This window comes from Fusarium verticillioides, chromosome 1 (assembly GCF_000149555.1).
Source record: "Fusarium verticillioides 7600 chromosome 1, whole genome shotgun sequence".
Taxonomy (NCBI): Eukaryota; Fungi; Ascomycota; class Sordariomycetes; order Hypocreales; family Nectriaceae; genus Fusarium; species Fusarium verticillioides.
Genome location: NC_031675.1, coordinates 3,165,964 through 3,189,694, shown reverse-complemented (window position 1 = coordinate 3,189,694; position 23,731 = coordinate 3,165,964). Strand labels below are relative to the sequence as shown.

At 49.4% G+C, this 23,731-nt stretch overlaps 12 protein-coding genes across 18 annotated transcripts; 5 read left to right on the top strand and 7 right to left on the bottom strand.

Moving 5' to 3' along the window:
• Nucleotides 1–266: 266 nt before the first annotated feature.
• On the bottom strand, nucleotides 267–2,278 carry FVEG_01013 (hypothetical protein). 2 transcript variants are annotated; one of them, XM_018887776.1, is made up of 4 exons: nucleotides 1,686–2,278; nucleotides 1,241–1,636; nucleotides 921–1,188; nucleotides 267–871 (listed from the first exon to the last, which is right to left on the bottom strand). In XM_018887776.1, the coding sequence occupies exons 1-4, from the start codon at nucleotides 1,740–1,742 to the stop codon at nucleotides 582–584; spliced, it is 1,011 nt and encodes a 336-aa protein (XP_018743577.1). In that variant the 5' UTR covers nucleotides 1,743–2,278; the 3' UTR covers nucleotides 267–581. The 2 variants fall into 2 exon arrangements, with proteins under 2 accessions (XP_018743577.1, XP_018743578.1); XM_018887777.1 differs by having other exon boundaries at nucleotides 1,241–2,278.
• Nucleotides 2,231–3,128, top strand: FVEG_01014 (cytochrome c oxidase assembly protein subunit 17). The gene is made up of 3 exons (XM_018887778.1): nucleotides 2,231–2,580; nucleotides 2,642–2,706; nucleotides 2,763–3,128. The coding sequence occupies exons 1-3, from the start codon at nucleotides 2,556–2,558 to the stop codon at nucleotides 2,901–2,903; spliced, it is 231 nt and encodes a 76-aa protein (XP_018743579.1). The 5' UTR covers nucleotides 2,231–2,555; the 3' UTR covers nucleotides 2,904–3,128.
• Nucleotides 2,949–3,907, bottom strand: FVEG_01015 (hypothetical protein). Its single transcript, XM_018887779.1, has 3 exons — nucleotides 3,673–3,907; nucleotides 3,502–3,614; nucleotides 2,949–3,445 (listed from the first exon to the last, which is right to left on the bottom strand). Exons 1-3 carry the CDS (start codon nucleotides 3,757–3,759, stop codon nucleotides 3,268–3,270), a joined length of 378 nt encoding a protein of 125 aa, XP_018743580.1. The 5' UTR covers nucleotides 3,760–3,907; the 3' UTR covers nucleotides 2,949–3,267.
• An 86-nt stretch (nucleotides 3,908–3,993) lies between these two features.
• FVEG_01016 (T-complex protein 1 subunit delta) lies at nucleotides 3,994–7,820 on the bottom strand. Of its 3 annotated transcripts, XM_018887781.1 has the most exons (5): nucleotides 6,602–7,820; nucleotides 5,841–6,534; nucleotides 5,736–5,787; nucleotides 5,027–5,682; nucleotides 4,001–4,976 (listed from the first exon to the last, which is right to left on the bottom strand). In XM_018887781.1, the coding sequence occupies exons 2-5, from the start codon at nucleotides 5,901–5,903 to the stop codon at nucleotides 4,134–4,136; spliced, it is 1,614 nt and encodes a 537-aa protein (XP_018743582.1). In that variant the 5' UTR covers nucleotides 5,904–6,534; nucleotides 6,602–7,820; the 3' UTR covers nucleotides 4,001–4,133. The 3 variants fall into 3 exon arrangements, with proteins under 3 accessions (XP_018743581.1, XP_018743583.1, XP_018743582.1); XM_018887780.1 differs by having other exon boundaries at nucleotides 3,994–4,976; nucleotides 5,841–7,820; XM_018887782.1 differs by having other exon boundaries at nucleotides 3,994–4,976; nucleotides 5,027–5,787.
• FVEG_01017 (26S protease regulatory subunit 7) lies at nucleotides 6,106–8,109 on the top strand. Of its 2 annotated transcripts, XM_018887783.1 has the most exons (4): nucleotides 6,106–6,364; nucleotides 6,429–6,520; nucleotides 6,577–6,691; nucleotides 6,740–8,109. In XM_018887783.1, the coding sequence occupies exons 1-4, from the start codon at nucleotides 6,362–6,364 to the stop codon at nucleotides 7,850–7,852; spliced, it is 1,323 nt and encodes a 440-aa protein (XP_018743584.1). In that variant the 5' UTR covers nucleotides 6,106–6,361; the 3' UTR covers nucleotides 7,853–8,109. The 2 variants fall into 2 exon arrangements, with proteins under 2 accessions (XP_018743584.1, XP_018743585.1); XM_018887784.1 differs by having other exon boundaries at nucleotides 6,429–6,691.
• Nucleotides 7,948–9,220, bottom strand: FVEG_01018 (hypothetical protein). The gene has a single exon (XM_018887785.1). The coding sequence runs from the start codon at nucleotides 8,990–8,992 to the stop codon at nucleotides 8,306–8,308; it is 687 nt and encodes a 228-aa protein (XP_018743586.1). The 5' UTR covers nucleotides 8,993–9,220; the 3' UTR covers nucleotides 7,948–8,305.
• Nucleotides 9,221–9,450: 230 nt separating this feature from the next.
• Nucleotides 9,451–11,691, bottom strand: FVEG_01019 (cytochrome c1, heme protein, mitochondrial). 2 transcript variants are annotated; one of them, XM_018887787.1, is made up of 4 exons: nucleotides 11,299–11,691; nucleotides 10,992–11,149; nucleotides 10,799–10,861; nucleotides 9,451–10,741 (listed from the first exon to the last, which is right to left on the bottom strand). In XM_018887787.1, exons 1-4 carry the CDS (start codon nucleotides 11,371–11,373, stop codon nucleotides 10,069–10,071), a joined length of 969 nt encoding a protein of 322 aa, XP_018743588.1. In that variant the 5' UTR covers nucleotides 11,374–11,691; the 3' UTR covers nucleotides 9,451–10,068. The 2 variants fall into 2 exon arrangements, with proteins under 2 accessions (XP_018743588.1, XP_018743587.1); XM_018887786.1 differs by having other exon boundaries at nucleotides 10,992–11,489.
• Nucleotides 11,692–11,828: 137 nt separating this feature from the next.
• Nucleotides 11,829–13,653, top strand: FVEG_01020 (hypothetical protein). Its single transcript, XM_018887788.1, has 2 exons — nucleotides 11,829–12,371; nucleotides 12,428–13,653. Exons 1-2 carry the CDS (start codon nucleotides 12,180–12,182, stop codon nucleotides 13,490–13,492), a joined length of 1,257 nt encoding a protein of 418 aa, XP_018743589.1. The 5' UTR covers nucleotides 11,829–12,179; the 3' UTR covers nucleotides 13,493–13,653.
• Nucleotides 13,591–15,723, bottom strand: FVEG_01021 (hypothetical protein). 2 transcript variants are annotated; one of them, XM_018887789.1, is made up of 2 exons: nucleotides 15,069–15,723; nucleotides 13,591–15,011 (listed from the first exon to the last, which is right to left on the bottom strand). In XM_018887789.1, exon 2 carries the CDS (start codon nucleotides 14,992–14,994, stop codon nucleotides 14,218–14,220), a length of 777 nt encoding a protein of 258 aa, XP_018743590.1. In that variant the 5' UTR covers nucleotides 14,995–15,011; nucleotides 15,069–15,723; the 3' UTR covers nucleotides 13,591–14,217. The 2 variants fall into 2 exon arrangements, with proteins under 2 accessions (XP_018743590.1, XP_018743591.1); XM_018887790.1 differs by having other exon boundaries at nucleotides 13,631–15,011; nucleotides 15,073–15,697.
• Nucleotides 15,724–16,982: 1,259 nt separating this feature from the next.
• On the top strand, nucleotides 16,983–18,653 carry FVEG_01022 (20S proteasome subunit alpha 7). The gene is made up of 3 exons (XM_018887791.1): nucleotides 16,983–17,285; nucleotides 17,375–17,599; nucleotides 17,652–18,653. Exons 1-3 carry the CDS (start codon nucleotides 17,283–17,285, stop codon nucleotides 18,303–18,305), a joined length of 882 nt encoding a protein of 293 aa, XP_018743592.1. The 5' UTR covers nucleotides 16,983–17,282; the 3' UTR covers nucleotides 18,306–18,653.
• On the bottom strand, nucleotides 18,295–21,642 carry FVEG_01023 (hypothetical protein). The gene is made up of 2 exons (XM_018887792.1): nucleotides 20,709–21,642; nucleotides 18,295–20,660 (listed from the first exon to the last, which is right to left on the bottom strand). Exons 1-2 carry the CDS (start codon nucleotides 21,616–21,618, stop codon nucleotides 18,598–18,600), a joined length of 2,973 nt encoding a protein of 990 aa, XP_018743593.1. The 5' UTR covers nucleotides 21,619–21,642; the 3' UTR covers nucleotides 18,295–18,597.
• Nucleotides 21,643–22,940: 1,298 nt separating this feature from the next.
• FVEG_14763 (hypothetical protein) lies at nucleotides 22,941–23,602 on the top strand. The gene has a single exon (XM_018903750.1). The coding sequence runs from the start codon at nucleotides 23,071–23,073 to the stop codon at nucleotides 23,443–23,445; it is 375 nt and encodes a 124-aa protein (XP_018743594.1). The 5' UTR covers nucleotides 22,941–23,070; the 3' UTR covers nucleotides 23,446–23,602.
• Nucleotides 23,603–23,731: the final 129 nt, after the last annotated feature.

Here is a 23,731-nt window from a genome sequence, read left to right as displayed (position 1 = left end):
AATTGCTCTCTAACTAGGTACTCCGTATCTTAATTTCAGTCGACTGCTGAGTCATTCAGCAATAGCACACATCATCGCCACATCAGATTAGATCAATCACCTCAGTCTGCCAGCAGCCGCGTGGCCTCTAATTAATTCTCTACTGGGCTCTGAGATTAAGCTTGACATTGACAAGATTTGCTTGTCAACACTTGCTTTCTCAGGCGCGCTGTGTGAGAGATAGTCTTCCTTCAAAGCATACTTGAACCTGCGATTCAGTCTCAACACACTGTTCTCAGAAAGTGTTTCCTGGAGATTTTTTCTTCATATTCAATTTTGCAGATATTCAAATTAGTAGACGGTTTCAGATGCCCTTGTTCTTCTATTTTACGGTTCACCCCAAGATCTCAAAAAAGACTCGTAGTTTTGGCCACAGCTGCTTCAGTTTGCCCACTTACACGGCTGGTCTACGTCACCTGTACCCCCAACCATTTCGCACGCGTGGAAGCACACGACTACCAGTGCTGATTCGACATCTCAATATGCTTGTGTGACTCATTGAAACGAAACAATAACAAAGCGTCCATTGGCATACACGTTGCCTAGGGCCCTGACCCAGCCAGCAACCACTTTAGACCCTCGACGGCATCCCGCTCTCGCTTCTGCGATATCTCAAGTTCTGGAAATATAGCCCAGAACGCATGGGGAAGACCCGGGTAGATGTCAATCTTTGTGGGCACTCCCTCGTCCCTGTAGATTTGTTCAAGCACAATGCTGCAGTCTCTGACAGGGTCCATCCCACAGGCCTGAAAGTAAGTCTTGGGAAGGCCTGCATGACTGGGGAATGCAACCGGAAAAGCAAGAGGGCTCTTTGGGTCAGGTCTGTACTTTGCTGTGAAACTTGTCAGCACATCCTGGGCATGGGAAGATTGCAGGCATACAGTGAACGAATTTCATCGACTCTGCGCTAAACACGGGGACATTGGCATTTTGCTCATAGCTGATGAAGTACTCCTTGTACTTTTCAGGGACCGTCTGATCATTCACGCCAGAAGTGATTGGAGCATAAACACCAGTAAGAGGGTGCAATCTCTCGGCGTCTCTGTAAAGATGGGAGATGGTCAGAGAGATATCGGCGCCTGAGCTGGTACCACCAATGATGAAGCCTTTGGACGGGTTGATTCCAAGCTTGTCCACGTTTTGAGATACCTGTCTGGTTTCAGCATTGCCACATTCGTCTCTTCAATCAAGGTTCACTCACCCAAACAGTAGCATCAAAGGCGTCATTGATAGCTTGGGGGAACACATTTTCAGGAGCATGGCGGTAATCGATATTCACAGCAATGCCTCCAAGCTTGGTGAACTCGGCACATAGTCCTGCTTCAGTGTCAAGATCACCTGTGACAAAGCCTCCACCGTGAAAGACAACAAGCCCAGGACGTCCGTCGGGCGACATATCACCATTGGGCACATATGATCTGGCGTCAACTTCAAATCCATCTCTCAGAGAAATCTTGAAGTCCTTGGTGTAATATGAAAGTGTGGCCGGGTCAGGTTTGGGTCGATACTGTTTCACCTGAGCCATCATTTCGCGAAAAGAGTCCAGGTCAGTGCTCATATCCCATCCTTTAAGCATTGGGTTATGGGCCCTGATGATCTGAAGGCTGTGAACAATTTGTGATGTCTAAGAGTATTCGACAACTTACAGGCTCAAACTCTGGATGGACATTTCCGAGAGCACGGATTTCCTCAATGTTAAGCATGGTTACCTAGGTTGCTGAATCGAAAGGATGAATACCGTATTTTTATGCCTGACACCGTTGCTCTGAGTCGGGAAGCCTTTGCCTTTATAGCTAGAACTCCAGCTGATGATCTGTTGAGAGGAAGGCTCGGTATTTCTCAACATTCACATCAAGACAAAGCGATTGACAGCCAGACTCAATGAGACTTGCGGTGACTCACGCAATTTGGGGGCTCGAACAAAGCATAGAGTCCACTGGATTTACGAGCCCGTAGTACTATGTAAGCCAACAGCGGAAAGGGTCAGTAAAATGATTGGATACGGCTACACCTTCATCACTCAGGTCGTAGAATATGTCACCAGGGGTGAAAATCTGCCCTTGTCGCCGGCGTAAATCCGTGAGGCCCGGCGAGCGGGTGGACCCGCGATGCCAGTCCCCGGAAGACACCGGCTCCAAATTACAGGGACCAGTTTCCCAGATCGGTAATTTCGTAAACGTCAAGATCAAGACTGAGGAGTTAGAACTGCGATATGGAGCTGGATATGTTTGTACCCAAGTCTAATTCAGAACACTCATAGCGATGGAGGCCTCTACCTCACTGCATTACTTTTGTGATTGCAAAGAAATGACGTCAGATGGGAAGCGCGAAGTCCTCGCGACTCCACGTGAGCCGGAAGAAATGATTGGTCAGCGGCCTAGACAGAGCTTAGAAATCTGACTCCCCTGGCGCATTTCGCCATTGGAAACGGATGACCGAATTCAGGTCAATTTAGCCGACGATCTATTTTCTTGACTTGATAATTCACAACCACGAATTAAAATCACCTAGACACGATGGACGCAGCTCAAACAACAATCTGTATGCTTAAGCCTTCAAAACACTCAATTGCTCCTAGATTCGCATTAACATGGCTCTATAGCTTCGCCCGTGAGCGCCGCCGCAAATGTTGCGTCCCCTTCCACCACAGCTGCTAGCAAGCCCAAGGTGAGCTTCTCTTTGATCAAAACGGCTCTCAATTACTATTCTAACACTCCTTGAAGCCCTGCTGTGTGTGCAAGGACGAGAAGGCCAAGCGTGATGAGTGTATGCTCTTCTCCAACGCAAATGATCCTGCCGCAGACTGCAAATCCCTGATCGACCAGTACCGATCATGCATGTCGGGATTTGGGTACCAGGTGTAAAAGATTCACAGCTTCACACGATGGAATGACTTCGGCCATGGAATATAGCCGTGTATAACAGATCGATAAATGTAGAATAAAGGGCAATCCATGCATGTTCCCCTCCGGAGAATATGGTAAACATTGATGGTCAGCAGTGGCGTGATATGTCCATTTAACTAGTAAGCGATGCACATTCGCAAAGACTTGTCCTTGAGGGTCTCCGCGTCAATGAGAGTAGCGCAAAGAACTCATAAAAGCTTTGAGGGTTTCGTTGATTGTGAGTGTCCATCATAGGCTCATGCGCAGGTTCATTTCCACTGGCCCGTCTCATGACGCCCAAGAATGAAATGTCCCAACAAGAAAACATGGCCGTGAATTCCAGTCATTTGATCTTCTTCATATCGTCTTCCCTGCCTCGAAGGCCTATTTTCATCATGCTCTCAACCTCCCGGGTCTTGTTGATCAGACGAGAAACGAGTGTGTCCATCTGCTGCTCAATGCCTTTCCTACGCTCTACTGCTTCAATAATCCTGCTCACAGAAATGGCAATGGAGCGGACTCTACCAATCGTCAGTTACATCCCAGAAATATTTTGAGGCTCTGTTGAACCGCATACTCTTTTGTTCGTCGATCTTGTTGAAACCTGGCGATGCTGGTGCGTAACTTGTCCGTCTCTGTAGCGGAATCCTGGACAATAGCATTCATGCGCTCATCTCGCCCCTTCTTCAACTGCCAGCGAAAGAGTCAGAGAAAATCCGATTCTGGGTCAGAACGGCGTAAAGCTTACCTGCAGTAGGCGCCCCTGGGTCTTTGCAGCAAAATTGGCATTGTTGTCCTCATTACTAGAATAATTTGACTCATGACTCGCAGCCATTGTTGAGAGGGATCGCAGCTAAGTAAATGCACAAACCAATATCGTAAAGCTGAAATTCTTTGGTTGGACTGGGAGGAATTGTCGGGAATATTGTATGAACAAACCTTTCATGGTGCGTCACGTACCTTGAGTTAACTTTGTACGAAAGGTTACAGATGGAAGGAGCGGGCTGGCCTTCCACACCCTGGGTGGGATTCCAGCATTAATCACTGGCGAGTACATATACAACACAATAGAGGAACTCAATCAATCACCACGCATGAATTATAGGATTCACCATATTCTAAAAAATGCAATGCTTTTGGCAGATCCAGAACCCATTTTTGGTATTTTCATACAACCCAAGGCAGATGCTGCAGGGGGGATATCTCACTCTAACGGGTCAAAGCAATGTCGTCTATCCTCAGAATCATCTTGACTGTCTCAGCCGCCAGCTCGATCGCGCTTGTGCTAACAAGGAGAGGCTGCAACACATTCTCCTTGGAAATATTGGTGTTGACTCCTCCGGACTTGATACTGACTCCTGCATTCTTCTCGCCCATCTCGTGTCGGTGTCGTAGCTCCGTCACCACCTTGATACTGTTGAGACCGGCGTTCTCGGCCAGTGTGGTGGGAATCACCTCGAGGGCATCCGCAAAAGCCTTCCAGCAGATTGCCTCGGTGCCTGTCAAGCTACGCGCTTGCTTGGACAGCTGTGCAGCAATTTCAATCTCAGGGGCACCACCACCGGCGATGAGAGCTTTCTTCTTCACCAGGCATCGTACCACACAAAGAGCATCGTGCAGACTTCGCTCGGCCTCCTCAAGGATCAGAGAGTTGGCGCCTCGGACAACCACGGAAACGGTCTTGCCGACAGACTTGGTGCCTGTTACCTTGACCATGCGAGATCCAGACGACTGAACCTCCTCAACCAGGTCCGCATAGCCCAGCTTATCCTCGGTGAAAGAATCAATATCAGCGATGGGTTTGCAGCCAGTTGACTTGCAGATGAATTCGACCTCGTCGCGCTCGATGTCCTTGACAGCAAGGATACCAAGCTTAGCCAGGAAGTGTAGTGATAGATCGTTGACAGCATCTCGCAAGATGGATTTTTGGATGAACAGAACGTTGCACTTCGCCTTCTTAATCTTCTTGGCCATGTTCAGGAGGTATAATCGCTCCTCCTTAACAATCTTGTCCATCTGTCGGTAGTCGTTGACCTGAATAGTATTCTCCATCTATAAATTGTAAGTAAAAAGTATCCCTCATGCAACAGAAAAGGACATACGTCAGGCTTGGGGGGGCTCAGCTGGAATTGGATGAGACCAATTCGAGCCTTCTCCATACGGGCAGGACCACCAGCGTTCTTGAGCACAGGCTGGGTGAGAACGAGACCATCAACAAGTTCACTATCTTCAATTGTTCCACCAACTCGCTTGACAATTCGAATGTTCTTAAGATCGACGTTATCGGCGGTCTTCAGGTCGATGGTCTTAGTGACTGAGTTCACCGCCATGGGTCCAAGCAAATTCGAGTATTGGGAGACAATCTTGGACGACAGCGAGGTGTTGGCAGCTTGCAGTAACGAGGAAGTATCGCTCAGAGTGATTGGGAGGGACATATCGTGTAGGACCTCGACGGCAGCAGCGGCAGCTCGTTGGAAGGACTCGGAGATGACGGAAGGGTGGATGCCCTTGGAGAGAAGTCGGTCGGCAGCACCAAGAAGACTTCCGCAGATAACGACAACAGATGTTGTACCATCACCAGCCTCAACATCCTGGGCACCAGAAAGGTTGACAAGCATCTTTGCTGTGGGATGCATGACAGACATGCTCTTGAGCATGGTGTTTCCATCGTTTGTGATAATGGTCTCGCCCTTTCCACCTCGAATCATCTTGTCCATTCCTCGGGGACCGAGAGAGGTTCTGATGGCGTCCGCGACAGCTATTCAACCATTAATATTTGTGAAGCTTGTTGTTGCACCAAAGGCGCCATACCTCTAGCGGCGACAATGTTCGAGGAGCGCACCGCCATGGGCTTCTCCTTATCCTGTCTAGAGTTAGCGGGGTGAAGCTCAAAAACGTGTCTGGAGCTCTTCATACTCGGAAAGTAGCATTGCTAGAGCCTCCCGCTGTAGGGGCTGGAGCTGCGGCAGGGGCAGACATGTTTTGATAATAATTTGGCGGTCCCTAGGTCCTCAAAGCAAAGAAGTGATGTTGATGGCGGGGCTTTGTAGGAACACGACTGGACTTCTTGGAGATGTCCCACCTCCCCTAGGCTGCCCTACTCTGGCCATGGAATTGTCTGTCAACCTAGAAATTTTGGATCGGGGTTAGAGATCATCCAGCTCCGACGGGTTCCTTGAGCTAACTCTGAGCGTCCTAGTCTGCTTTTGGCTCCAGCGGCACTATTACGTGGGTCCGTGCTCCAAGCTCGCTCAAGGCAACTCACAGATTACGGAAGGCATTCTGTGACACCTCCAACCCCAAACAATCACGACCACACCAGCAACAATTCGACTCTCTTTGATCATAGTTTATCCACCAGTGCCTTCGTAAATACAGAGCCCTCATATAAAACCCTCGAAACACTATTATAAGATTGGAGAGCCGCGGTCCTCATCATGGTCAGTCCCAGTGCAGGCATACAAGCTTCGTTGTGTCCTATCCCATACTGACAGCCAGCAACAGCCTTCCGCAACCGGCTCCAACTGGGAGAAGTACCAGAAGAACTTTGCCGACGATGAGGTAGAAGAGAAGAAGATCACACCTCTAACAGACGAGTACGAATGCCCTCCTAGAAATGAGAGTGCGATTAGTACGCTAACACCAGCGTCAGGGATATTCAGGTTCTCAAGACATACGGCGCCGCGCCTTATGGTACATCTATCAAGAAGCTCGAGAAGCAGATCAAGGAGAAGCAACAAAGTGTCGATGAGAAGATCGGCGTCAAGGTTGGGCGGGAATTCTGCGAATGTAGGACAGACTTTTAACATGAATAGGAATCCGACACAGGACTCGCGCCCCCCCATCTATGGGATGTCGCCGCCGACCGTCAGCGAATGTCTGAAGAGCAACCTTTCCAGGTGGCACGTTGCACGAAAATCATAGCTGACGAGAAGGGCGACGAGGCCAAGAGCAAATATGTGATCAACGTCAAACAAATCGCAAAATTCGTTGTCCAGCTTGGAGAGCGCGTCAGTCCTACCGACATCGAAGAAGGCATGCGCGTGGGTGTCGACAGGAACAAGTACCAAATTATGCTTCCCCTACCGCCCAAAATTGATGCGAGCGTTACAATGATGACGGTGGAGGAGAAGCCCGATGTCACTTACGGCGATGTTGGTGGTTGTAAGGAGCAGGTTGAGAAGCTACGGGAAGTTGTCGAAATGCCTCTACTGTCTCCTGAGCGCTTCGTCAACCTCGGTATCGATCCTCCCAAGGGTGCCCTCCTCTATGGTCCTCCTGGAACCGGAAAGACCCTCTGCGCCCGAGCTGTTGCCAACCGAACAGACGCCACCTTTATCCGAGTTATTGGTAGTGAGCTGGTTCAGAAATATGTCGGCGAGGGCGCAAGGATGGTTCGGGAGCTTTTCGAGATGGCCCGTACAAAGAAGGCATGCATCATTTTCTTCGACGAGATCGACGCCATCGGTGGTGCTCGATTTGACGATGGTGCTGGTGGAGACAACGAGGTTCAGCGAACGATGCTGGAGCTTATTACGCAGCTTGATGGTTTCGATGCTCGTGGAAACATCAAGGTTATGTTTGCCACCAACAGACCCTCTACATTGGACCCTGCGCTCATGCGACCCGGCCGTATCGATCGAAAGATCGAGTTCTCACTGCCCGACCTCGAGGGCCGAGCTAACATTCTGCGCATCCACGCTAAATCCATGTCGGTTGAGCGGGACATCCGATGGGAGCTCATCTCTCGTCTCTGCCCCAACGCAACTGGTGCTGAGCTGCGTAGTGTTTGCACCGAGGCCGGCATGTATGCCATTCGCGCAAGGAGAAAGGTTGCATCCGAGAAGGATTTCCTCAGTGCAGTTGACAAAGTCATCAAGGGTAACCTCAAGTTCAACTCGACGGCGACGTATATGCAGTACAACTAGACATACTCACCATAAGGCAAGGTGTATTTTAATGCGGTGTATGAATACAGGGCAATTGGATGGCGGGAACATAGACGTCACAATGAACAAATTGCTTCTACAAGCATGCTCAAAAGTGAATTGCATTAATGACTTAGTTTGTTGTGCTCCCGATGCCATATTGATACATGCAGAATCTATCTACTGTAAATTACTCCGTGATTCACTTGCAATCCGGATGCTACAAAACAAGACCATCAAGGTCCTAAAAACCGAAACACCGTTCCCGTGATATGCCCATGAACGCTAACGTGCTATATGAGTCCATTTCCATACCATCCAACAGAGCAGATGCGTCGCTCAAAATACCCTGCAGAACTACCTTACCTAAGGCAGATGTGTGCGCCCAGCTTAAGCCCAAGAAAACCATCATTATTCATCCATCAAGTCCCGTAATATCATGCATGTTCCGACTCATGAGCCTTCCATCCGGGAGAAGCAGCCCAAGCATGCGACGTCTCCTTCTGCTCCACACTCAATACTGCACCGACTGCAAATAACAGCCCGGTGTCCGGCAGCCTTCCATCCCTTGTCCGTTTGCCGTGTTCCGTTCTTCGTATCGTTCTGTTCTTGTTGCCGTCCATCATCAACATCATCCATGTGGAACGACCTCGAAAGTACTTCTTGCTCCGAGACACCAGTGCCACCATCCAGATTCCAGCCATGGCATTCTCTGATACAAATGAAGCAAGTGCGCTGGCCACATCCCTCACAATTAGCAAAGGAGTCGAGATCAGATTTCTTGGTTGGTTTGCGGTGGCAAATGTTACAGGGAATAAGCAGAGCGCCTGTCACTTGAGATTTGGCAAAGGCGGGCTGCACCGGCAGCATCTTAAGTTGCGATGAGCGCCGTCGGCGGTGGGGCGTATTGAAAGAGAAACTCGAAGCGTTGAGACCGTCTGTGATGTGAATATCGTCGCCAGCAATACGAGTTCGCTTAGAAACCGGAAGGACCTTTCGCAAGGCTGAGTCCGACAGTTGGTCGAGAATATAATAGTCCTTGGCCTCCTCTGAAGGGTATAGGGACAATCTAGGCTGCTCATTATCGTCGCTCCATCGTCGCTTGCGTCCTGCGTGGGCGTCTTCTCCAACGAAGGGCATCGTGGTGTGGTCCTTGCCAGGACTGACGAAGTATGTGTAGCGAGGCAAGATTGAGTATGACAGCGAAACTAGTGTAGGCAAGATTTGACACTGAACAAAACGCTACTGAAGTATCCCAGTGGCTCCAGAAGAAAGGCGAACAAGACAATAATTCAGCATGAGGGCGTGGAGGTGAGAGGAGGAGGTTGAGAACCAAATAGGATTGAAGGGGAGTGGTTAAGAGGAGCAACAGTGACTGGTCAACTAAAAGAAGGCACCTGCTGTAACCTAGGTAGGTACCTCAGTGAAAAGTGGTTCCTGTTCGGTTAATGGAGTGGAGATTGAATGTTTACTATGGAGCTGATTATCGTCCAATGACAAGGGAGGAGGCCTGTACTACCTAACCTTGGACGTCAAGTGAACAAACCGCTGGAGCCATTCACGCATTTAACGGTTTGATATAGAAGGCAGCATTGGAATTCGTTTTCACGGCTTGTCATAAATTCTCGCCAACTTGAATTATAGAATTAAGTGAGGCTACAGTCAGGATAGCACTGATAGTTATATCTCAGGCAAATAACACAAACTTAAAGTCCCTCCCTAAAAGGCATTTCAAGGCATCCTGATGAGCCCAAGACAAGACCCACCAGGTATCACTGTCATCTGTTGAGTATTGACAATGACACATCAGTCAGCTGTGTAGCTGAAATCCGTTCTGCATAAAGGAGTATAAGATATAAGTCTGGGGTGGCGTTGAACGGTGCCGTTATAAACTTGACCAAGGTTTGTGATGAGAACCCAATGAACTCGGGTTATTCAGATCAGGACATGAGAATCATGTATATCTAGCATTGAAGATAGGGAAACTGGCGGCCACGAGTACAGAGAGCTTTCACATTTTTACCACCCAGCAGCCCTGCATATTTCCCAGTGTAAGGTAGTTTGTCGAATAAGGTATTGAAAACGATTCATCTGATTTACACTCTAACATCCACCTTTCCTTCCACGACCACGCTTCTTTTCTACCCGCCACCGCCGACAAATGAGCTGCTCTAGGGGCGACTAGTATACAAATGAGACTTTGAGATGTTGACCCTTTAGCGGCGGACCTTGACCTCCTTAGGGGGATCGTAGGCGATCTTTCGAGACTTCAACCAAGCCCACTTGTATCGCTTTACCCAGACACTGACAGCCCACAGGGAGGCAGAGACGACAAGGACCTTCATACCCATTCGCTTTCGGTCGTCCATCTCGGGCTCGGCAGCCCAGTTGAGGAACTCGACAACATCCTTGGCCATCTGAGAGGTGGTGGCGGGAGTACCATCCTCATACTCAACGAGACCATCGTAAAGGACACGGGCCATGGCGATACCGGTACCGGGGAAGTAAGGGTTGAAGTTCATGCCGGGAGCGACCTGGACACCAGCGGGGGGCTCTTCAGGGTAGCCGGTGAGCAAGCTGAAGATGTAGTCACAGCCACCGTGACGGGCCTTGATGATAAGAGACAGATCCGGGGGAAGAGCACCATTGTTGGCAAATCGAGCAGCCTCCTCGTTCTTGTAAGGAGGCAGCATGTAATCGGCCAGCTTTCCGGGGCGCATCTGGATCTCGCCCTGCTCATCGGGCTCACCGGGGTACTCGTTCTCCTCGGCAAGGGCCTTGGCCTCGTCAACGGTCAAGACGGAGCCAACGAGAGTTCGGTAGGGGATTCGGCTGAGGGAGTGGCAGGACTGGCAGACCTCCTGGTAAACCTGGAAACCACGGCGGAGACTACAAGGGGGTCAGCAATTCGACACGGCGTATTCAGCAGGATCGGTGGCATCTTACGCCTGGTGGTCGAAGGTCTTGAACCACTTGTTATGAACCCAAGGGTACTTGGTAGCGTGAAGTCTATATGGGCACTGTTAGCAATTGGTGATGCAATAACAGTGCGGATCATCGATAGCTAGCATTTATGCCTCATCATCCAAATTGAGATGATCCAGAAACACAACAATCAAGAACCGAGAGTATCACGTACCCCTCTTCAGCGGGAGTCATAGCAAAGGCAACAGGTCCATAAAGGTGATAGTACCAGGCCATGGAGCCGAGGGCGAGGGTAGTCGAGGCGGCGGCAGCCAGGTTCAATCGAGTGGCAGAGGCATCGCTGGCGGCGCTGGAGCTCGAGGAAGCGGCACGCTGGGAAGAAGATGGGGTCAGCAATCGTGTACATGCAATTGAGGCGCATTCTTTTGCGATTGGCGTGGCTGGGGCGTGTTGAGGTTGGTGGTTATGATATCTCGGCAAACGGGAAGCTCGCTGGCAGAGGTGGTAGGATCGTGCCATACCTTGGTGACAGCAGAAGGGCCGTTCCGGAGGCCATTGAAGGTGCGCGTCGAGCGCAAACACGACCTGGCAAGCATTATGGGCGAGCTATACCGTCGCTGGTGCGATCGAATATGAGACGGCGAGATGGGGAGGTCGTTCTCGGAGTCGGAGGACAAAAGGGCTCAAGCAGAGATCATTAGCAGCATCAGACAAAATCCTATCGAGCGTTCCAATAAGCCGGTTCTGATTGGATGCGGGTCGGATCAATGTCACGTGTTCGACCACTCTCGCCTTGCTCGGCTGAGCGGCCAGGTGACTTCCGATGAGTGAGTGTTCCAAATTTTTCCGACTCCCGGGTTGAAGTCGGGTTCGTTTTGGTGCATGGATACTGACAGTTTATTAGTGAGTACAAGTATTTGCATAGGACCGTACGGAGTAGAACAATCGTATGTAATAAGGTATTTCCTATACGTACTTGGTATGACAATTGTAACGACATTATCCCACGGAAGCGGTTCATGACTATTTGTATAATGTTCTAATCCATCAAGCCATCTTCAAATGATCGAATGAGATGAGCAATATATGTTATATTCCTGTCTGTTCATAGCCTACTCCCTCATTGACAAGCTGCTCGAAGCAAGTAGTAGCTCTGCTGCCCATGGCAATGGGAAATTACATAAAAAAGATAGGAAATGCTCCAAGCCTGATCAAGAAGCCTGACTACTGCCTAATTCTGTCTGCTACCCCACCCCCACCTTGACTCGATTCATCTTCACACCAAACAACGGCGACATTCTTTTGTTTTTATTAAAGCGCCGACTTTTCCTTTCAGACTTGGTCGTCACCATCTTTGCTGTTCGATTCTGCGCAAATTTCTCTTTTCTCAACTTACTATAGAATGGCTTCTTCCGATAAGATCTTTTCCCTCGAGGGAAAGGGCCTCAAGCTCGACACTGCTGAGGATCTCGAGCCTCATATTGCCCCTCTTCGATCCGCAGACGTCGAAGAAGTTCGTATTTTGGGCAACACTCTGGGTGTTGGCGCCTGTAAGCTTCTCGGTGAAGTTCTTGCGACCAAGAAGAACCTGAGAGTACGTCAAACATCACCTTTGCCTGGCTGCTATAACTTACCAATACACTTCTCCAGGTCGCAAACTTCGCCGATATCTTCACCGGCCGACTCCTGAGCGAGATCCCTGACGCCATCTCTTCGCTGCTCACCTCCGTCCTCAACCTTCCCAAGCTCAACACTATCAACTTGAATGACAATGCCTTTGGGTTGAACGTCCAAGCGCCTCTCGTGGCCTTCCTAGCCGCCCACGTGCCGCTGCAGCACCTTTACCTGAACAACAACGGCATGGGCCCTCACGCTGGTATCCTCATCGCCGATGCGCTCTCCGAGCTTCACGCCAAGAAGGAGGCTGCCCGAAAGGAAGGAAAGGAAGTTCCCGATCTCGAGACTGTTATTTGCGGCCGAAACCGATTGGAGAATGGAAGTATGACGGCGTGGGCAAAGGCCTACAAGCTGCACAACAAGATCAAAGTGATCAAGATGGTTCAAAACGGTATTAGACAAGAAGGTATCTCTCACCTTCTCGCCGAAGGTCTCAGTCACGCCTCCAAACTCGAGGTGCTCGACCTGCAAGACAACACTTTCACCGTCACTGGGGCCCGAGCTCTGTCAAAGGTTGTTGCCAACTGGACCTCACTCCAGGAGCTCGGAGTTGGTGACTCCCTACTTGGTGCCAAGGGTGGTGTCCTCGTGGCAGATGCTCTGGCTAAGGGAAAGAATGCTAAACTTGAGACCCTGCGTCTACAATACAACGAAATCACCTCCAAGGGTATCAAGGCCTTCGCCACTGCCGCCAAGGACGGTCTTCCTGCTTTGAAGCGAATTGAGATCAACGGCAACATTCTCACGGAGGATGACGAGTCAATCCCCATCCTTCAGGAGCTTCTCGAGGAGCGCAAGGAGAAGTTCGGTGGTGATATTGTCAACGAGGATGAATGGGGTGTTGACGAGCTGGAGGACCTTGAGGAGCCAGACAGTGACGCAGAGGAAGAGGAAGAGGAGGAAGAGGAGATTGAGCCTGAGGACCGAGCCGAGAAACTGATCAAGGAGGCCGAGGAAGCTCAAGAGGAACCTGTTATTCCTGTCAAGGACAAGGAGGTGGATGAGTTGGCAAAGAAGCTCGAGAAGACTGGAATTTAAACATGGATACTTATAGATGAACTGCATGATGATGACCATTCACTTCGCAAGGCGTGAATGGAATTTGATACCCCTTTACAACAACTTGGACAGCCAAAATAAAGACATGGACGTGACCTGTTACACGTAAACCAGCAGTTTTAGGAAGTCGAAAGCATGCAGTGTTTATCAGAATGCTTTCTTATTGATTGTTGTTAAGTACATAGTGAGCGAGTGCCTGGCATATATATGCTGCTAAGAAGCATATATGAAACACCACACTCAGGGAGCACATTAAGTGAGTTGCAGGCCCGGAAAGCAGGCGTTGAAAGGGACAACGTACCTGTGGCGGACAAAACTGCCGCCCTTTCAAATACGCTCTAGGTAGAACTAATTGTTAGCATACACTGCAAGTACTTGACGAGGGCAAACTGGGAGGGGAGCAAGATGATTTGCAAAAAAAAAGTGAAAGTTCCACCAACGCCGCCCTATCCACTCCCCTTTGGAAGCCAGTCTCTCATGGTAAACTCATTCAGCAGCCTGATAACCATACTAAGCAACAAAACCCAAACAATGACTAACAGCCGATGGCTCTGTCAAAAAAAATCCCTTGCCTGTACCCACATTGGCGTACAAGCTGTCCACCTCATATGATATCCCATCGCCATCCCGAGCTTCTATGTAGATTGACCATTGAACATCTGGTCATACGATTCTGCTGCTCGGTTTGGACAGGCAATGTTTATTTACATGACATCCATAGTGTCCACCTCTGGTGCTCGGAATCCTTGGTAAGCACCGTACTGAGTTGCCATCTCCAGCAACTGCTGTTCACGAGCGTAGTCCGGGCCCATGTAGACAGGGTCTGTGGCGTGTGAGTAGAGGCCATAGGTGCTCCTGGGCTGGCTGTCCCGAGTCTCTCTTTCCCGCTCTCTTCGCATCAGCTCCTCGTAGCCAGAAGTCATGTATGGTTCGACCTCAGGCTCTGAGTTACGAACCCACCTACCATCAACTGCCTGAACTTGAGTACCATCCAGACTCATGACTTGTTGCTGCTGGTTCAGTCGCTCGTAGCGTAAGCGGGCAAGTTGCTCCTCATGTTCCACAGTGGTGCTACTCCAGGCGAGAGCTGGGATATCACCGCCGTTTCCGGGAGGGCAAATGTTCCAAAGCTCAATGAGTCTCTCTTGCTGAGAAGACTCGGCAACTCTGAACAACTGAAGTTGTGAGGGCGTCAGAGTAGCTGGATTAACGCCATGGTGTTGCAATATAGCTTCAACACTGGGTCCTTGCGTCTGGGGTGGCTCTGAAGCACGACGAGGCACGTCGTGGTGCTGAACTGCTTGAGCTATGTGTGCAGAGTGGGTGTAGTGGACTGAAGTATAGATGATGGGCTCAGCATGATCGGCCTTGGGCTCTTGTTGTGGTGCAGGGGCAGGCTCGGGAACTGGGTTGAAGCTGAGGTTACGAGCCAGGAGAGCAGCAAGCTCATCCTGTTGCATGGTGGACGGAGAAAATGACATGGTTGGTTCTATTGTTTCTGAGAGTTGTTAGCAGTTGATGCATGATATTGAGGTCAAAGGTAGTTGCTGAATACCAACTGTGGTGCGGTTATATGTATCAACAGGAGCACGACAAGTTGTTGCTTTTGATATCAGAATAAAGAAACGGCGACTGTAACTCTTGGGCTCGTCTGCCTTATTTTAGCTCGACGCGTTTTGAGGAAGTCTGGTTGAGATAGCAAGGAAATCGAAATGAAGCGATATACGGAGGTGTTTCGGGGGTCATGCGCAATGCAGATGAAGAAAGGAACAGGAGGATGCCCTTGTTCTTTGTTATATTTGGAAGCTAAGCTAAGCTTTTTGACAAGTAGTCAAAGGAAAGCAGACAAGGTCAATAGAGAAAGAACGAGAGATATGTATAACAGAGGGTTGGGTCAAGAAAGAGAGGTTCGTCTCTTGTTCTTTGGCTCAAAAGACCCTTGATTAGGCCTTGACTTTGAGGGGCTTGTCTAAGAGCGGTGGACCGTTGGGTCGAGTTGCAGGGACCGCACTGAGTTGTGAGTGGGGAGACAAGAACGCCTGAGAGGATCTTTTGGGGCTTCTTTATGCAGTTTTCAAGTGAGATGATGAGACTTTTGAAGCGCAGGGGCGCTCTATGATGCTTATTTGGTTCCAAATAATCGCGAGCGTTGTTAATGAAAAGAATCAAGAGTGTTCTCAGGAGTATGTGATGGAAGCGCGGGGGATATTTCTATCCACAAAAGTACATGGAGGGGTAGGCACCTACCTACCCTCATGAAACGTGGGACACACACCGGGCCAATTCATTTGCTCAGGCACCCTCCTCAGGCCATGACGCAGTGGAGATCCAACTAACAGAGGCACATGATGGGCTTTATGACAGCATCCACTTCCATTCACCTCCAAGCACTAAACTTACGGCTTTTAGTGCATCATTTGTCTGTTCATCTTCGCTCCCAGGTAATATTGCTCCCAGATGTCTATACTCTGTCGAGGGACCGATACCCCCCATTCACTGGCCTCATTCACGCCTTCACAGAAGGATTTGCACTGCACTCTTCCAACTCCAAGAGCTTCAAACCCTGGTCTTATTGACCTTGTGCTACCCAATAAGCCTGTGCCACAAGGCGAGCGTAACACACTAATTACTGTCCTTATGCTCTAGCTTATTAACGCCGACATGGCCGTCTGTTCCATCTGCATTCCGTTTTCGAATCATCTCCTTTGACGTGGCTCACTCAGTTTCGCCACGTTCTCAGTCATTCTGGGTCGTGCATATCATACTGTGAATCAAAATATACCTACCTAGGTAGGTAGCACGAGATGGAAATTCTACGGATCTTTCACTACCGTATTCAGCTCCCTTAGGTTCCAACGAACATGAGACTCACCGCCAACGACGAAACAGTCATGCCTATGCCCCCAAGGTGTTATAGTGGTATTTTTGGTCCTCAACTGTTGACGCTATAAGCTCTTACCTGTCTTGGCAAGAGACCTGCAGACTTGACGGCGTGCGTAGGTAACTTGAGTCTCGATATTAGCCTGGTCTCACTTTCTCCCTTAGTCTTTCAAAGCGTCAAAGTTGCGGGGGACAGACACTATGAGGTATTAAAAAATATCCACGAGTGATAGGTACCTAAGGTACCTATATATGACTTGTACTAGAGGAATGTCGTGAAAAAAAAAACATCATGTTATGTCGATCCAGTCCCAAGACCTGGTGCCCTCGGGGAGCAAGAAAACGTCAAACCTTGATACAGGGTGTAAAATTAAACTTAGCAACAGGTACTCATCAACTTACACCAAGTTACCTAACTCTTTTGATCGTGTAGGATCGAAGTCCTGAGTTTTCTTTCTTCCCCTAGCTGGTCCACTGCATGCAATCCATGGATGTCTGATGTGCAGTTCTAGACTCTAGCTGTCCAGATCCATGAAAGGTCTCCTCCTGCAGGGGAGATCGATGCACTCGGGAAGAGCTAGATAGATCCGCCACTCCCGCTTTCACCCCAGCTCCCAAGGCTGAGCTGAATGTGGCGTAAGAAGCGTGGCGCTTAGTTGTGGCGCGAGATATTCACACCTCAGGCATCAGTTCTCCAGCCTTGCAGATAGGTACCATACCTCAACTGCAACACGCAGCTCCAGGCTGCCTGGGTGAAGGAAGCTCCAAGTCGACACCGTCGCAAACATCTCGACAACACAGCTCCCCTCCACCTCACCAATTCTCACCCCATCTTCTCTTGCCTTTCGCATCACGCTATTATACTTGATCAGATTCAAATTCGGACATCATGGTAAGCTAACCCCTCCACTCGCTCAAGCCTGATTGTCGTCATTGAGAGACAGCTTCAAGTGCTGACCTAGCTTGTCTTTCACCCTCTAGACATCGATAGGCACGGGCTATGATTTGCTCAACTCCATCTTCTCTCCTGATGGACGCAACTTCCAGGTCGAATACGCAGTCAAGGCAGTAGAGAATGGCGGCACCTCAATCGGTATCCGAGCTAAGGATGGTGTCGTCCTAGCTATCGAGAAGGTCGTTTCATCCAAGCTCCTAAAACCCGGTGCCAACAAGCGTATTGCAACTATCGATAGCCATGTCGGAGCTGTACGTAGACCTACCTGCCACGGCTAGGATGAGCTTGTACTAATCTCGCCAGGTATCTTCTGGTATGGTCCCTGATGGACGTCACTTCGTTGACCGCGCTCGCGACGAGGCCCAGAGCTGGCGACAGAACTTCAAGACCCCCATCCCCACATCCGATCTTGCCAGCCGCATGGGTGGCTACCTTCAAGCCTACACCATGTACGGTTCAGTTCGACCATTTGGCATCACCGCTATCGTGGGCGGCTACGATACTCCCGAGGAGACCCCTGTCGATGGAGAGGTTGGCTCAGGGCCCAAGGTTGGCGCTGGTGGCAAAGTCGAGGGCAAGCACGGCGGTCCTTTTCTTTACATGATCGAGCCCAGCGGTATGTACTGGGGTTACTACGGAGCGGCTACAGGCAAGGGTCGACAGGCTGCCAAGGCCGAGTTGGAGAAGCTTGACCTACCTGCTGGTAACATTACTCTAGAGGAAGCTGTGAAGCAGGCTGCGCGCATCATCTACATTGCGCAGAAGGACAACAAGGACAAGGATTTCGAGTTGGAGATGACCTGGATCAGTGGGCCTGACGGTCCTACCAAGGGACGACATGTTGAGGTGCCAAAGGAGCTACGGGAAGAGGCTGAACGATTAGCAAAGGCCGAGGACGAGGATGATGATGACGACGACGAAGACGAGGATGCAGAGGATGACAAGATGGAGGATTAGACGAGTTATGCTAAGAAAAATCAAGGCACCTGTACTATCACGATGACGAGCTCATAGAATTTAATAGCTCATCTGCAGGCATTCGAATTACTCTCAGGCCCTCAGGGAGCCAGAAACCATCAAGCCCTGAGATAAGGTACCAAAATAAGCATATCTAAGGTATCCTAAACACAGCAAAGGAATCCTAAACTTATACTAAGTTACCTAAGCCTTTTTGCCATTTAGGATCAAAGTTAGGATGACTGGTCTCAATTCATGCCATCTATGGGAGAATTATGTCTATATTAGGGTATCAGTTCCGAGCTTGTTGCAATGCATTTCGGTACCAGTCTTGCCACTCATCGAGGAAAGACGACTGCAACTTCGTCCCCTGAGAGTAGCAGTTCGCCTGCGTTTTGGCATAAATAACAACTATGTCATCCATTCTCGTCTTGTCCGCAGCGATAAGGGCCGACACCACGATGAGACTCGCCGAACTGGCCGCTTTTGCGTACGCATGCGAGTCGTTCTGACCGGCAGCCTTATGAATCTCGCGTAATAAGTCTAGCATGACATCAGGCTCGAGAATCTGCACCTCTTGGGAATCATTGGTGGCCTGTCTTTGACTCTTTCGGAAGTTAGAAATGGCCTTTTTCTGGTACTTTCGATAATTAGAAATGACCTTGCTCGCACGGTCAGCTAGGGATTTGGTGCTGGTTGCTCGCATACAGTCAAGCAGGGGTAAGAGGAGTGAAAATGATAGTGCGTTGCAGCGCTCATTGCGAACGTAGATGTCGAGCAAATCAAGAATCCGGTTCTTGAAATTGAGGACTGATTGCTTAGCCTTCTTCTTTATCTTCTTGGAGCTGTTCGAGGGGTCTTGAATGCGTGGCTTGATAGTTGCTGCGAGCTGCTCGTCGATGGCGAACATTTCGGAGTCAGACATATCACCCTCGGACTCTGATGACGCGGCATCAGCGTCCTTGTCGAGTCGATGGCTGTTGAGGATCTTCTCGAGTTCGTTATCCAGGTCCTCAGGTCTGTCGAATTCGCCTTTGCTTTTTGGTCCACCTTCGTCTTCATCTTCGTCCTCGTCGTCTTCTTCTTCTTCTTCTTCTCCACTTTCATCGTTCATGTCCTTGATATCAATGAACTCGACATCGGAATCAATCTCGATATCCGAGTCATACTCCTCATCAGCATCTGTTCCTTCTTCGTCCTCATCCTCATCGACCTCCATCTCATCGTCCCCATTGCTGAACAGTTCTTTTTGGCCCTTGGTATTCTCGCCAGATGTGAGGGGACCGGTCAACAGCTCCAATCCTGCAGCAGAGATGTGTGGTGTGAAGGCCCCAAACACTTGCTGCGTAACTTGTCTCATAAGAGATGAAGGCTGCACGACCATTGATAACAACATTTCGATGAGAGCCACGGATGTGTCACCATCGCCATTTGCGAACTTGCCCTCCTTCCAATCACCAGAATGTTGACTAAGTAACTCGAGGTCTTCCATAGCATCAGGCTCCGCGTTATAGACCCGCAAGACAGCTACAGCATGCAACAAAGCGATACTTCCAAAAAGACCTTTGTTCGTGTCATCCGACTTGCTGTGCTTGCGCAGCTTCTCCATCCTGGATAGCGCCTGCTGGACAGCCGTTTTAAGCTCTTCGGACAAAACCATCGAGCCGATATCCAAGGAAGATACGACATGGCATACGGAATCGCAACTCTCTATCCTTCCGCTGGCCTTAGCCAACACCGATGCAAGAGAAGTCCGGTACATCTCACGAACAGTCTCCGTTAGGATATCTGCGGGAATGCCTGTGTTTTGGTAGTATGCCAGTCGGGCGAGCTCTAGCGAGACACTAGAAAAGGTTTTCTCTGGGAACGGCACGTTCTCAGGTGAGCTGCACATACTGCCAACTTCTGACAGATAACGAACGTGGGCTCGGAGTATGGCTGAAGCCTCGCCCTTGCCTACCTGAGCAATCGTGTCGAGGGGTTTTCGGATGATCTTGCTTATGGTTTTGCCAGTGGATTCGGATGTATTCTTCAAAAGTTTGTGTATAGTCTTGGTGTTTGTTCTTTCGTCAAAGTTATAGACTCCGTTCTTGCCTAGGAGGCACTTGAGAATAGGAATAAGTGTCTGTTTGTGATTTGAGGTCATCGACTCGATCACTGCAAGAGTCTTGGTCGCCGCTCTGTACAAATATCTCTCCCTTCGTGAAACTTGATTCATGAGGCAGGACATGAAGTTTTTGCTGAAGAGGGCTTCAATATGATCACTAAGATCAACAAAGCCTTGGAGCATCTTTTGGAACACTAGAAACCCTCTGAATTTCTGGCCATCCGTGGCACGTTGCGAGAAAAGTGAGTCTAACAAATGTCAGCAGCCACTATGCAAAGGTGTTTCATGCGACTCACCATCTACAACACGAGTCCAGAAGCGCTTGAACACTTCGAGTCCACTTTCTCCCGCAATGACAAAGTACTCCAAGATAACACTCCAGGCCGGGTGCAGTATAGGATTCCAGCCAGCAAGCTTGATCTGCTGGCTAGGCTCCATGTCGTCCAGACCAGAATCTTTTAAGCTTTCTCGCAGAATGGCAACGAGCTCACCAATCGTGGTCTTGTCAAAGGGTACCTGCCAATGCTTGACCTTGAGACCGGGAAATCTAGTCTGCGCAAAGATCCAGACTGCGACCCCCTCCGGTGTCTTTGCTACATTCGCTTCATCGAGTTTACTCAAAGTGTCCAGTGCTTGCTGCGAGTTCATCTGTTTCAAGGCGGCAAGGATGTGATGCCCACATAACGGCTGCATCCACGGCTTTTTGCCAGATAGGTCCAGAATGAGCCGAAGGACCAGGTGCCATCTTGTGATATTGGCGAACAGAATTCCGGATTCAATGAAAGCGAAAAGTCCGAACAGACGGCCAAACAAGATGTCCCTCTCTTCCTGCCCAGAAATGCTGCCGCCGCTGGCTTTGGTGTTCTTGGTAAGTAACTGAAGGATTTCACCAAAACCAAGGTTGGGGAATCTAGTCTGTGCAAGATTTGCTTCTCCAAAGAGCGCTTTGAGGATATTGGTGAGTACTAAGCTGAATCCAAGGCGCGAGGCATGGCGGCCACTAGCGAGAGCGCGCAGGATTCGGCGATCTAGCTGCTGTTGAAGGACGGTCTCAGATACATCAGGCGCGAGCAAAGCAAGGACAATGCGAGCTGCTGCTGGGTTGCTTTCGGCCGGATCTTCACTCCCTAGCAAATCAAACTCACGAGCTTGATGTTTACGTTGCTCGCGGGTTGGGGAATCGGAAAATATTAAATCATGAGCCATGATGATTTAGATGTCGTACCTTTTCCAAAAAAAAACCACCAGGAAAAAAAAAAAGCATCGCACAGTGAAGGAAAGGTTGTTGACTGAAATGTGGGGCCTCGAGGTGGGTGACTAAGCGAGAACTGGTCTAAACTTCCCCTATAGATCCTAAATGGCAACAAGATTTAGGCAAATTTAGGTACCTTTAGCATTAGATAAGTAGTAGGTAAGTTTAGGATACTTTTGCTGAGTTTATTCTAGTCTAATCGGCTGAACACCGAATCAACGGGTCGAAGGTGCCAGGCTCGCAGCCGTGATCAAAGACTTAAAGGCAAGGTGGGGCACAGGTTCGTCAGCCCATCAAATCGACTAGTACAAATGGATGGTTTCCTTTGTGAAGTCGTGGGAAGTAAACCTGAACCAACGCACAGGTTTGTCTGTAATCGACTTGATCAACGAAGGCTCTTTTTCTCCTGGTCATCTAGGGGAGGAAAAGAAAACTTAGGACCTTGATCCTAAGTGACAAAAAGACTTAGGTAACTTAGTATAAGCTTAGGAGACCTTTTACTAAATTTGTTTTAATGCATTATGTTAAGGTCGGATATGTTCTTGCTCTGTGAGGCTAGGTATATCAGGTATGAAAAAGAGACTGCCGGCACTCTTCCTCTCCCGAAGTCACCTCTTCAAGCACCTTCAAAAGCCCTGTCTTGTCCAGCAGATTCGCCGTCACAGGGAGCTGGCCCTACGAGACTTCCGCCAGGAACACTGGGAGACAATTATGTATGTTTCCAATACTCTGACGTCACATCTGGGTCAAAGGGTCTCATTATTGCCGGGTTTGCTCTAGGCTGTTGCTTTCAGCCTTAAAAGGATGCCCAGCCTATGCGATCCACCACCAAGACGAGACTACGATAATGTCACAATGTTAGGTGGGCGTAACGCTCACATTTATTAAACTCTAACCGGCCAGTCAGTCTATCGGGCGTGGCTGCAGGGGTTAGAATATTCTACTATAGTCTTGTATTATTTAGAGGTAGGAATCAACTTTTAAGATATCGGGAAGAGGTTATATTTATAATTGAAATATTATCCGGTAGTGCTATATATATTATATATGTCAGTCAAGTATGTATCCCTCATATTAAAAGAATCACCCAGTTTAGGTATCCCTTACCACTGTAACCTATACCCTCACGTTGTCTCGAGTATGCGTCTACGGAACCCAGGGTAAATAAAGCGGAATTAACTGCCAGACAACTGGTAGGATCCACCCTGTATCAACCAACCATATGCAATGCATCGACGGTGATCTGTGATCCTCCAACATTTGTCAGGCCCTGACAGGCTCATGCATGCACAGCACCCGGGAGGCTGTGTTTTGTAGCGACTTTTGGTCTCAGCCTTGAGACAAAGTGGAACAACTAACATTGTACAGGAAGAACTGAAGCATGCCAGCTCAATTTTTCGAAATGGATGCCTGGAATCCAGGAGGGTCGGGCAACAAGCAAGGCGCAAGGCTGTTTATACGGAAACTTGTGTCTTGTCGCTGAGACAAGTCTCAGATCGGCAGTGACATCGGGGAAACCCTACAGGGCTGGTCAGAGTCGTTGGTGCGACAGGACACGAAGAGACAGTTTGCAATCAAGTCAACCGTTGTGCCTCTTCGAAGTCGAACAACGACCGGCAGCTCCGCAATACCCATCACACACACAATATACTCGAAATGCAAACCCAGAAATAGGAAAATGCCTTGAGACTTGTCTTCAAGTTCCTGAATGGCCAAGCGATGGACGAGCTGGAACCAGGGTTCATAATGGGGCGTGGGGCTTGGTGAATGCGCCTTGGTAACAGAGCCCCCCTCCCCCCTCATTGAGATTCAAGAATGCCTCGTCAAGAAGGATGGGTATGCATAGCACGATAGAGCAATACCAGTATCCTGTAGTGCATGCCAGTGCTCGGCTCAAGTATCGCAGCAACAGATAATACCAAAATCCATAAACATCATAACCGTTTCCCCGACGGCCCGCCTATTGGCGAACGAGTCTCCATCCACAACCCTGCAGCTGGGCGCTCCTCCGAGTACTCCACCACCTCCTCCAACAAATGCATCACACAAGCGCTAGATTAAAGAGAC